The sequence below is a fragment of the Ranitomeya imitator genome, chromosome 2 (genome assembly GCF_032444005.1).
Source record: "Ranitomeya imitator isolate aRanImi1 chromosome 2, aRanImi1.pri, whole genome shotgun sequence".
Classification (NCBI taxonomy): Eukaryota; Metazoa; Chordata; class Amphibia; order Anura; family Dendrobatidae; genus Ranitomeya; species Ranitomeya imitator.
The window spans coordinates 634,096,224-634,109,004 of NC_091283.1; the positions used below are offsets into that span (position 1 = coordinate 634,096,224).

A 12,781-nucleotide genomic window follows, 5' to 3' on the forward strand; every position below is an offset into this window, starting at 1 on the left:
AATGACCCTGATCTAAAGTTCACATACCCTGGTGATTTTGGCCTGATAACATGCACAGAAGTTGACACATGGGTTTGAATGGCTACCGAAGGTAACATCCTCACCTGTGACCTGTTTGCTTGTAATCAGTGTGTGCATAAAAGCTGAGTGAGTTTCTGGGATCCAGACAGACTCTTGCATCTTTCATCCAGCCACTGACGTTTCTGGATTGTGAGTCATGGGGAAAGCAAAAGAATTGTCAACAGATCTACTGGAAAAGGTAGTTGAACTGTATAAAATTGGAAAGGGATACAAAAAGCTATCCAAGGAATTGATAATGCCAGTCAGCAGCATTCAAACTGTGATTAATAAATGGAAAATCAGGGGCTCTGTAAAAACAAAACCACGGTGAGGTAGACCAACAAAAGTGTTGTCCACAACTGCCAGGAAAATTGTTTGTTATGCAAAGAAAAACCCACAAATAACATCAGCTGAAATACTGGACTCTCTGAAAACTAGCGGTATGACTGTTTCAAGATGCACAGTAAGGAGGCACTTGAAGAAAAATGGGCTGCATGGTCGAGTCTCCACAAGAAAGCCATTACTGTGCAAATGCCACAAAGTATCTCCCCTACAATACGCAAAAAAGCTCAGAGACAAGGCTGAAAACTTCTGGAACAAGGTAATTTGGAGTGATGAGACCAAAATTTAACTTTTTGGCCATAACCATAAATGTTACATGTGGAGAGAGGTCGACAAGGCCTATGATGAAAGGAACACCATTCCTACTGTAAAGCATAGAGGTGGATCGCTGATATTTTGGAGATGTGTGAGCAACAAAAGCACAGGAAACTTGGTCAAAGTTGAAGGAAGGTTGAATGCAGCACGTTATCAGCAAATACTGGAGGCAAATTTGCAATCATCAGCCAGGAAGCTGCGCATCGGATGTACTTGGACGTTCCAACATGACAATGATCCAAAGCACAAGGCCAAGTCGATCTGTCATTGGCTACAGCAGAACAAAGTGAAGGTTCTGGAGTGGCCATCTCAGTCTCCTGACCTCAATATCATTGAGCCACTCTGGGGAGATCTCAAGAGCGCAGTTCATGCTAGACAGCCCAGTAATTTACAGGAACTGGCTTTTTGCCAAGAAGAGTGGGCAGCTCCATCATTTGAGAAAATAAAGACCCTCATCCACAACTACCACAGAAGACTTCAAGCTGTCATTGATGTTAGAGGCGGCAATACACGCTATTAAGAAATGGGGTATGTGAACTTTTGATCAGCGTCATTTGTATGTTTTGGGTTGTCATTATGATTTAAAAAGAGAAAACACAGTAGTTTGACAATAAATGGCTTCACCCAACCACTAACCATGAGTGGAGAAAAAGTTTTGGTGTTATCATTCATACTCTCTGAAAAAAGGCCAAGAAAGCAAAAATTCTGCCAGGGGTAGGTAAAATTTTGAGCACAACTCTATCAATATATGCATGATTCCCGTTCGCTGGACGTTTTTCAGTCGATGTGCTCTCCTTCACCATGCTGAATCATATCTGTGATTAGCATAGTAAGTTTTTTTTATTTTCTGTTTTATTTTATGGGCAGCCATTATCACTACTGTTCCTTCTATTGATGTGTGGCTGTGGTAGGAGCAGAGTGCAGTAGATCAGGTGTGAGGCTGCTGTAAGGCCGTATGTTCACCTTTTCTCCATTCTCACCATTTCCTCTTTTTTATAGCTGTGTAAGAAGCACCATTTTGGCATAAACAAACCAGAGAAGATCACGCAATCACCAGATGACTCCAAGTTCCTCCTCAAGACCCTGACACAGATCAAATCTAATGTGTCTGTCCCCAATAAAAAGAAGGTAAGATGGCGATTTCCCTACCTGAAAAGCACCACCACCTGATATATGGAGGATGTGACGAGCGGTATTCTATAGCCGATGCACAATCACACCATGTCAGACAAGTGTAATGACGGCACATATGATCGCTCAATTATATAGAGTGTAAGCTCCTGTGGTCAGGACTCCTCCCTCCTCCCTCCTCCCTCCTCCCTCCTCCCTCCTCCCTCCTCCCTCCTCCCTCCTCCTTCCTCTTCTTTTCGTCACAGTGTAGCAGTGGAGGGATAACTAAGATAATCCCCCTGCACATGTGATAGCCGTCTGTTGGCCTAAAGTCACCCTGATCCGTGACAGTCACGGTGTGAATCGTGACATATTGGTGGCAGAGCGTTGGGATCATAGCGCATTAGTGATCTGTTTTGAGCAGTCATTCCTCTCACTAAAGACTTGCAAAGTTCTTGCGAGGACTTTGCGCAAATAAGTTTGGAGAACGAACTCAAGTGTTAGTCCTGAGACAATTGTGTGTACTGGTAATTATTCCCTCCCTTTCTCTTCGTTTTTCTATCCTATGTTTTATTTGGCAACCATGGCTGCGAAAGGAGAAGCCTGGTACACCCCGTAGAACATGGACACTCTTGCTGGGATATGCACGTACCATGGCCTGAACTCACGTGGCAAATCCAAGGCTGAAATGGTCGCTGAACTAGTGCAATTCGAAGCAGACCGCTGTCAGAGCCCAGTGGCCGCAGAAGCCAGTACAAGCGAACATGGTGCTGCCACAGAGGTCCAACCACTGAATACGGGCCCTACTAACAAACAGGGAAGCGCGGACCTCCGCCTGCAGCTGGCTCTCCAACAATGCTCTGCAGATGACACAGAGAGACGACTGCAGCTGGTCCTGCAATTCCAAGAGGAGGAAAGAGCCGAGCGAGAGGCCCAGGCCCAGCGAGCCGAGCGGGAGGCTGAGAGAGCAGAGCACCAAGCCCAGCGAGAATATGAACTGGAGATGCTCTGGCAGGGGGTGATGCCCTCCACCGCCCGGAGCCATGAGCCCAGCAGCACTCAGATACCGAAGACCCCGGCCCGATCACTTTCCTGTGATGGAAAAGGACGGGGACTTGGACACTTTTCTGCGGGTCTTTGAGAGAGCCTGCTGACAGTACCCGCTGCCTACAGAAGAATGGGCATGATAACTGACCCCAGGGCTGAGAGGCAAAGCTCTAGAGGCGTTTGCTGCCCTCCTTCAATAACGAGATGGTGACTATGAGGCCATCAAGCAGGCCCTGATAGCCAAGTACCAGCTTACACCTGAGGTGTACCGTAGAAAGTTACGGAACCTCCAACGTGGCCCACACAACAGCTACGACGATGTGATGCATGGACTCCGGACCCACTGTTGTGGGACGATCTAAATTGATCCTTCATGGTTGACTCAGTGATTTCCAAATTAATCTACAGGGTGTTGCTGGCAACTGAAAATGACCAGACGGAGACGTACGTCTCTGTATGGGGGATCGAGCAGATCTATGGCCCCCTTTTATTGTGCATCACCTTCTATAATCATAGAAATTATACTTCAACCAATCAGCATAAGAACACGCTCACGGTTCTTAACCTATAAGAATGCAGGAAAAACTTAACCCATGAGGATACAGAAAAATCAGGAACTACAGATATGGTTGTGTCTTCTTGGCATAAAAAAGCATACTAACAGGTGCCTCAGAGTTTTGTATAGCGATACACCCCTGAGTCTCTTATTTGGCTCGAGTTAGAACACTCAATGTCTTTTTACCAATTATAAACCATAGCCTAATTAAGTAACAAAATGTTATCTTAAAACAGCAAAATGGAGTCGAAAATCACAAAATCGAGAATCTTTCTTAATTTGTTCCTTCACATTTCCCCCTAGATTAATTTTGTTAATTAATGTCCAGCATCAGAGGTACTATCCCAAGCTATAAGCTCGAGGGGTACTGGTCTTCACATGACTGGTGCCATGTTACCAGCCATGGCTGTTGCGGCGTACCCGTCCCACCTGTATACTAGAATTTACGAATAACAATAATTGATAACAGTGGTGGGGATCTTTTGAAATAGCCATGCGCTTGGCTTCAACATCTTCATCAGGTAACTTTGTGAAATCGGTGTAGAGAAGAGCAGGGGTGGCAACGCTTTTGGTATTATCATTAGTTGTCTTAGTGCAGAATTTCCTAATACATATAGAACAAGTTTTAGTATTACATACATAACAAGGATAAAGGCAGCGATGTGTAACAAACTTTTCAAGATTCCAGCTATCCAGTCCCCAAGTCCCTTATTGTCTTTTATCATATTGATCTGATCTTTGAATATCCTCTAACTTTAACTTCATAGTCTGGGCAGCACGGTGGCTTAGGCTACGTTCACATTTGCGTCTTTGGGCGCAGCGTCGTCGACGCAACGCATAACGCATGTCAAACGCATACACAACGCAGCGTTTTTTGACGCATGCGTTCTCTAAATTTAATGAAGATTCAAAAAAGTGTCGACACTATATCACTTGCATTTAACTCAAAAAACGCATGCGTCGACCAACGCAGGTCAACGCAGGCACCTGCGCCCTATGCGTTCTACATTGACACTAATGTGATTTTTAGACGCATGTACGACGCAAGTGCATTGCATGCGTTGATAATCGAAAATGTGACGCAGGAAAAATGCAACATGTAGCGTCGTACGCGCCCTGTCTGGTGCGCCAAATTGAGGCATGCGTCGTACAACGCATCAAAACGCATACCGGCGCATGTCCATGCGCCCCCATGTTAAAGATAGGGACGCATGATGCATGCGTCGGTATGTGTCGACAACGCTGCGCCGAAAGACACAAATGTGAACGCAGCCTTAGTGGTTAGCACTGCAGCCTTGCAGCGCTGGAGTCCTGGGTTCAAATCCCACCAAGGACAACATCTGTCAAGAGTTTGTATGTTCTCTCTGTGTTTGTGTGGGTTTCCTCCGGGCACTCCGGTTTCCTCCCACATTCCAAAGACATACTGATGGGGAATTTAGATTGTGAGCCCCATCGGGGACAGTGATGATAATGTCTGTAAGCGCTGCGGAATATGTTAGCGCTATATAAAAATAAAGATTGATAGTGCTATTGGGATCTATATAATAACAGCATGCGGGTCCAATAACCTGACACATACCACCCTGTGCTGCTGTACTACAGTATATTGATAAGTGACTATGATAAGTTTTGGACAACAACAGTAGTATTAAGTATATCCAATATATCCCGACTGTGGAGACCTGGGTGTCGTAACCAGTGCCTTCTCCCCTCCCATCAATCCCGTAATGAAACACACACCGTCCTAGGTGGGTTGAACAGGTCGGTCACAGTTTATTAATTAATAAGCAGAGAAAGGGCAATTACATATCGTAACGAGCGGCTCGCGCCGAGCTCCTGTCCGTGATCGACAGGGGAATTGGCCCAACGAGCGGTTACGACCTTTGCCCTCCCCCGCTTCTTCCGCTGTGACTTAATAAAGGTTACCAGGGTTAGTTATATCACATACGTATGCAAAAACACACATTTTTTTTTTTTTTTTTTTTAAATATTACAACATAATTTACACATTTACATTCTCCTGCGGGTTAGTATCATAATTAGCCTTTAAAAGGGAGGGTGGGTGGGACAAAAGCTTCCAGGTGTCTGCCGAGAGTGAAAGAGAAAGTTCTCGGCCGGACACCTGGATTTAACCCCTGTAGGAGTGGCCGTAGGACCCCTCCCCTCTAGTGCCCACTGGCCGGCTGGGGGTCTTCTAATTAGTGCATCACTAAGGGGGGAGTGATGCTAGGGGGGAACTGGCACAGACCACCTTTACGTGCAGCTCTCTATGTGCTCCCCAGTCAGAGACGCGTACCTTAATCAGTACCGCGTCTGCCAGACTGTGGAGACCTGGGTGTCGTAACCAGTGCCTTTACCCCTCCCATCAATCTTGTAATGAAACACACTCAGTCCTAGGTGGGTTGAACAGGTCGGTCACAGTTTATTAATTAATAAGCAGAGAAAGGGCAATTACATATCGTAACGAGCGGCTCGCGCCGAGCTCCTGTCCGTGATCGACAGGGGAATTGGCCCAACGAGCGGTTACGACCTTTGCCCTCCCCCGCTTCTTCCGCCACGGAGGATCCCGTGTATTAACTACGCGGGACTCCGACCCCACCCCTCGATGTTGGGGCCTGTTCAACCCCGTCCTGTAAACCAGACAGAAAAATATCGAGGCCAATGTCCGTTAGGTGAACTCCGTCCGGTCTTAGTTGTGGCGTGTTATCCCCTTGTAGCTGGCGATGACGAATCACGATACCTCCTCTTCCTCTCACATATTTTCCAATCCGCGCGTTGAATTTACCCCTTGTCCGCTCTATGGCTTTTTTATCTCTTGCTCCTCGCCAAACGGCCCGTGGTGTTATATCCGACCACACCAGGATCATGTTCCTGAATAGACAGCTGAACCTTTCCATATCAGTTGTCACCCATTTGTACAATTCGGCCACCTTTTGTTTGCCCAGGTCATTGCCACCCGCGTGTACCACCATTATTACCGGGTGTTCCGCTATCTTTGCAATGCCAACCATCTCTTTGAACACCTGTTTTCCACTGGAGGCCTCTGATACCCCTCCAGTTCACTTTTATGCCCGGGAGGTAAAGATTTGTTCCTCCTGGCCGCAGTTTGGCCCTCTTTTCAGCCCAGTAAACGTAGGAATCTCCTACCACCCAAACTTCAACCCCTGTAAGAGACAACTCATGTCAATTAAGCAAGTCAGGTCTTATGTATCTGGCGAAACATGCGGACTTCCAACGACCCATTCTCTGCACCTCGGCCTCTGACACTCCTGCCCTAGCTGCTTCTGTGGCTGCCCCTATGCGGAACGAATGTGTTCCGTACTCCTTTGGATTAGCGCCGTTTTTTTCCAAGCATAGCTTGAACATCGCCTGGAATTGGTACTTGGTCAGAGGGGACCCGTCTGTATGAGTGAAGAAAAATCTACCAGCGTGTCTTATCACGGCGTATCTTCTAACCATTTTTAGCGGGCAAGCTGGGCCCTCTGTGGAGTTAACCAGGACCCATGTACCCCTACCGGTGGGATCGCATTTGGATTTTCTAACCCTGATGCGCAGGGCGTCGCTGCATATTACCATGTCCTCATTAATTAGGCCTCCTTCCGACGCGTTTTTTGACCGCGGTAGCAATTCACTGATGCGCAGTGCTCCGAAAAAGACGGTCGCAAAAGCTGCCGATAAGAGGGCTGCCTCGTATTGCGATGAGCAGACCGACGGGGATATCGCAATCAGGTCCTGCAATAGTCTCATAGAAATGGGGCGGCGACATTCTTGGCTTGGCTGAAGCCTTTTCCAACCTTTTATGGCTTGTTTTATGCAGAAGGACTTAGTTACGTCTACCCATCCCAATAATTGAAAGAAAAATGCTAGCCCCGATAATTTCCGTTGTGCTGAGGTGCCCGACGCCCCATCTTCTCTCATCCGCACTAGAAAATCAGTCGTCACCGCGCTTCGTGCTTGATCGCATTTATCGACTGGCCTACCCCGAATTAGTGAGCACCACTCCTCCCAAGCCTTACCATACACCTGCCAGGTAGCTGGCGAAACAGAGGCCCGGATTAAGGGCATCAATGCTTGGCCACTGTATCCCACAGGGACAGTGGACACAGGATACCCAGGGGTTGCGCGTTGGGCTGCTGGATTCTGAAAGCCTGCCAATTGGAAAATAACAATGGGTTAATGATATTCTCGTCAACCTCCGCCACCACGGTGGCTCTACACCAAATATTGTTTTCTAGGCATAACAGCGCAAGCCGTCGCAAAAGAGCAAGTATGGGCAAGGATGAAGAAGACGTGATTTAAACTTTTCGCTGTTTTCGTATTTTTAGTTTGGAAACGAATGTTCATGTTCCTCAACTGATCGGCCCATATCTCCAACGCTGCTACTACCGCAAACAATTCCCATAGGGCCGGGTCTTGCCCCCACTTTGTTGACGTCCATTTCTCTGGCCAACCAGATTTGCACCATTGGTTTTTATAGATTGCTGCAAAACCCTCTTTTTTGTTCCACCCTAATGTCAGCCCTAATTCCTTGCTTGTGGTCTCTCTAGCCATGACGCACCTGTGACCGTTGTACGATTGTAGGAACGTCTGCCATACCAGCAGATCAGCTTTTAGCGAACGAGTGAGCCTAATTCTATGGCCGGGCTGAGAAGCGCCTTTTGTTGCCAGAGATAGTCTGCGCGAGAATGCTCTGCCGACCGGCATTACACGGCAAGCGAAAGTCAGTAGACCCAATAACGCCTGCATTTGCTGTAGGGTTACCTTTTTAACTTCGCGGAAGCCTTTCAACATTTGCAGGGTTTTTTGTATTTTATCCTCTGGTAAGCGGAACACCATCATGTTGGTATCTATTTCAATGCCCAGAAAGGGCAATACATTACATGGACCCTCCGTTTTCTCCGGTGACAAGGGCACGCCGAATTTGAGTGAGATAGATTTGAATTTTTCTAGTAGATCGAAGCAGAGTTTAGAATTTCTGGGGCCGACGAACAGGAAATCGTCGAGGTAGGGAATTAGGGATTTACTGCCCGTTTCGTACCGAACTACCCAATCTAAGAAGGTGCTGAACAGCTCGAAATAGTGACATGAGATGGAACATCCCATCGGGAGGCACATGTCGAAGTAATAGTATTGGTCCACTTTGCAGCCCAGAAGGTGGAAACATTCGGGGTGCACGGGTAGTAAACGGAATGCCGATTCACTGTCGGATTTGGCTAGCAGGGCGCCGATCCCGGCTGCCCGCACTAATTCAACCGCCTTATCAAAAGACGCGTATGACACAGAAGCTTCTTCTGGGGTAATTGCGTCGTTAACCGAATCGCCCTTTGGGTGGGATAAATGATGGATTAGGCGGTATTTACCGGGTTCCTTTTTTGGTATAATGCCTAACGGTGATACTTTAATGTTTTTGAAGGGGAGCGACGTAAAGGGGCCTGCTACCCTACCCAATTCTACCTCCTTTCCAATTTTTTGCCTAAGAATTTTGGGGAATTCGCGAGCTGATTTAAGGTTATCGGATAGGGTTGGCGTTCTTGTTAGCCTAAAGGGTATAAAGAACCCGTCGGTGAATCCCGCCTGCAGCTGCTGAGCCGCTTTCTTATTGGGGTAGAGCTTTAGCCAGGGGGCCATCGCGGTTACGCTCACTGGGGTTCTGCCTTGTAGGCCCTTTGTATGCCTGACGAGTGCACCTTGATGCTTGGTGTCCCCCCCGCAAGCGGAGCATTCGTGTCTGAATTTGCATAGCGCGTGGAAACGGCAGTTTCCCTCGTGTTATAGCCAGCAGGCCCCGGGTTTTCGCACGACCACTGAGTTCTGACCTGCGGCTCCGGAGTAATGAGTGGTCGTGGCTGAAAAGGGGGGCTGCTTTTGAGACAACATCATACGCAACCACACGTCTGTCGCTTTTACCCCCCAGCCTAGATCGGGCTGTAGGGCCAGACGCCTGCGGAACTCCTCGTCGTACCGTCGCCAGGCTGAACCGCCGTGCGACTTGTACGAACTATATATCATGTCCTGATATATAAACAATTCGGAGCAGCGTTCCGGATGTTTCTGGCCCATAATACAGCCCAATACTGCGAAGGCCTGGATCCAATTATTCATGGTTAGAGCAATTTTCGATCTCCCCCTATCAAAACCCCTATCGTTCGCTTTATCCACCGTTTGTTGGTCTGCTGATAACAGCGACCATATATCTATGTAATCGTTGCTCCATATCTTCAGTCTAGATTCCTGATCTATATGAGCGCCTAGCGGACTGATCCCGCAGAAGAAGGCGTCTTTGTGTAGATTAGCGGATTGTGGTGTTGTGTTGTTCACCACTTTTCCCCTTGCATGAGATAATTGTAGGATTATCTCCTTTAACGCTGAAGTTAGCTCCATTTCCTTTAACCCCGTAGCGTAACGTTTCCTCGCTATCCTTGGTACACTCACCTGGAGGAACCCCCGCAGATGTTGACGGGGGGATGTCGCAGGACGGGGAAACTCTGGCTCCCGCTACAGCGAGGGACTGGCCGATGTCATGAGTATCGTGCGTTGGAGCCCGACTACTACCACATAGTGGCGGATTGATGGCTCCGTCTTCAGCGACTGCCTGGTGGTTGTTGTGGCTGGAAGCCGCGGGGGATTGTTCTCCCCGGCTGAAAGCCCTAGAGGGTGCCTGCGATTTAGAGGATTTACCACGTGCATGATGACTCTTATCCGGACTTAGCGACACCTCGGACCCCTCGGATGTTGCTGATGACAGCCATCCTGTGGCCCGGGATCTGCGGCGGCTCCTATGGGAGCAGCGTCTGCGACGGTGACGGGAGGGGCGTTTAGAGGAGTGGCGGGAACAGCGACGGGAGTTATCGGAGGAAGATTGGGAGGACGTGCGGCGTCTACGCCGCACGTCCGCCGTTGTTATGCGGTGTAATGGGGGGGATTCTATCAGTAGACAGAGGGGGATAATTGGCCGTAGATGGTCCTGTAGCGCTAATCGGAAGGGGGGGGGGGTGTCAGGAGGTAACCGTATTCCTCCCTATTGCTGGGATTTGACGGGGCGGTGGTAAACGGAAAATTTTTATTAAGATTTTGGGCTGTGGGGGGAGGTGATAATGTATCTGTGCTTGGTGCGTTTACTGAGATGTCGCCGTGATTCCCGCTGTGCGGCTGTTGAGAGCCTTGCTCGGTCCCATGGGACTGAACAACGCGCTCTTCAGCCGCCCTGTGACCTCTCCGGCCTGACCCCTGATACCCCCGTACAGGCATCAGTGCTGCGCCTGCCGGGGGTAAGCTGGAGGTCACGCCAGGAGATAAATCAGCACGCTGTTCGGACGAGTTCGACCGAACAGCGCACTCTGTGGAACGTGAGGGGTTAAAACCAGCCCCCAGGTTACCCCCTGCGGGCGGCGTATATGTGCCCGCAGGGAAGGCAACCGAGGACTGGCCAGCGCTGTGTTCAGCGCTGATATGCGGTGACCGGAAGTGGATGGGCGGGGACCGGAAGTGGCTGGGCGGAGCCTCCCCAGAGCTCCGAGCGGTGTCCGAGGCCTCCGGAAGACTCCTGCAGCTGCGAGGCCCTCCCCTCCCCGACCTGGAGCCGCTCCAGGGCGCGGGGTAAGCGGGCGGATCGCCTGCCACCCGGCGCCACCACCGGCCTCTCCGGAGCGGCCGGGGAAGGGGGCGACACCGTACGCCGCCGGGCGCCGCCGGATGTAGCCGTCCGCCCATCGCCGCCTTCCGCCCCCACCGGAGTCCGGACAAGAGCCGGCGAGGAGACGCCGGCCACCCTCCGACGGGTGCGACGCCCGGCTCTGCCCCGCCGCCTTCGAGAGGCCCCCAGACCCTCTACCGCCGAGGGCCCCGATACCGGCAGCGGCACAGAGAGGGGCCTCTGTCCAACGATCGGGGCCGGGCCAGACGACGGACCACAGGGTGCTGGTGCTCCCGAAGGCAGCGGATGTGAGCTAGGCCCGAGGGGGCCCAATGGCGGAGGGGTAAGGGAGAACAGCCCTGGAGAAGGGATACTGGGGGACGGACCTAGGGGACCAGAGGGCGACGGGGTAATGGAGGACGGACCTACGGGACCAGGGGACGAAGGGGTAATGAAGGACGGACCTATGGGACCAGGGGACGAAGGGGTGAGGAAAGACAGAGCAGGGTCGGGAGAAGGCCCAGGGAGGTGAGCCCTGACGCCGGTAAGGATGGCCTGAAGCCAGTGCTCACCTCTCTGTTCCAATCCTTTCCGCAGGGCCTCGACCAGGGAGTCCGACATTACTACAGGGATGCAGGGACAAAAGCTTCCAGGTGTCCGCCGAGAGTGAAAGAGAAAGTTCTCGGCCGGACACCTGGATTTAACCCCTGTAGGAGTGGCCGTAGGACCCCTCCCCTCTAGTGTCCACTGGCCGGCTGGGGGTCTTCTAATTAGTGCTTCACTAAGGGGGGAGTGATGCTAGGGGGGAACTGGCACAGACAACCTTTACGTGCAGCTCTCTCTGTGTGCTCCCCAGTCAGAGACGCGCACCTTATTCAGTACCGCGTCTGCCAAAATTTGATAATCTAGATAGTCTGTGGCCCTAAACAATTTATCCCACATTTGTGTAATCATAGGGTAAATGAAAGTAGAACTGACTATTTTATTGGCTATACCCATCTGTACTACTAATCTTTCATGATATTGTACAAACTTATTATTCAAGGATATTGAGGAATTTAGACTGTCCCATGCGGTTATCAATATTATTATATGGAAATACGAAAAACCAAAACATTATGTCCCCTTATTTGCTACTAGTCTGTTTGACCAGCTTGCAGTGCGATACGTGTATCCACGTCGGCCTTCCTTCCAGGCTTTACTGACATAGGAGTAATGAGGACTTGGTAGGGACCGTTGTACAAGGGTTCTAGTCCGTGTTTTCTGACATGCCTTTTCACGACTACAAAATCACCAGACTTCAAGTTGTGACAAGTGTCGGTTTCTGCTGAATCTGGAAGGGAAGAAGAAACTAAAACATGGGTGTTAGCAAAATTTTTACTAAGCTGAATAACATATTGAACAGTACGGTCATTTTCTTCTGATAATTACTAAGACTGGAAATTTGCAACTGAGAAACTAGCACCAAACAATATCTCATATAGGGACAGGCCATGTTTTGCAATAGGGGTAGTACGGATGTGGTACAGTACAATGGGTAGGAGCTCTGGTCATGGAGCCGTAGTCTCCTGCATCATTTTGGTCTATTGTCCCTTCAATGTGCCGTTCATCCTCTCCACTTTCCCACTAGATTGTGGATGGTACGGAGTGTGGAGGGCTTCAGTGGATCCAAGCATTGTGAGAACCTCCTGATACACATGAGAAAGAAAAGGCCGGGC

General features: G+C 49.7%; 1 protein-coding gene across 7 annotated transcripts in view; it reads left to right on the forward strand.

Moving 5' to 3' along the window:
* INPP5F (inositol polyphosphate-5-phosphatase F) overlaps positions 1-12,781 on the forward strand; it is a 160,351-nt gene that overhangs the window by 18,961 nt on the left and 128,609 nt on the right. For all 7 annotated transcript variants that reach the window (XR_011318442.1, XR_011318443.1, XM_069752654.1 and 4 more), the window contains exon 4: positions 1,717-1,845. Coding sequence is in view for 5 of the 7 variants with exons in the window: in XM_069752654.1 (XP_069608755.1) it covers positions 1,717-1,845 (129 nt within the window). In the remaining 2 variants the exon portion in view is untranslated. The remainder of the gene's footprint in view (positions 1-1,716; positions 1,846-12,781) is intronic.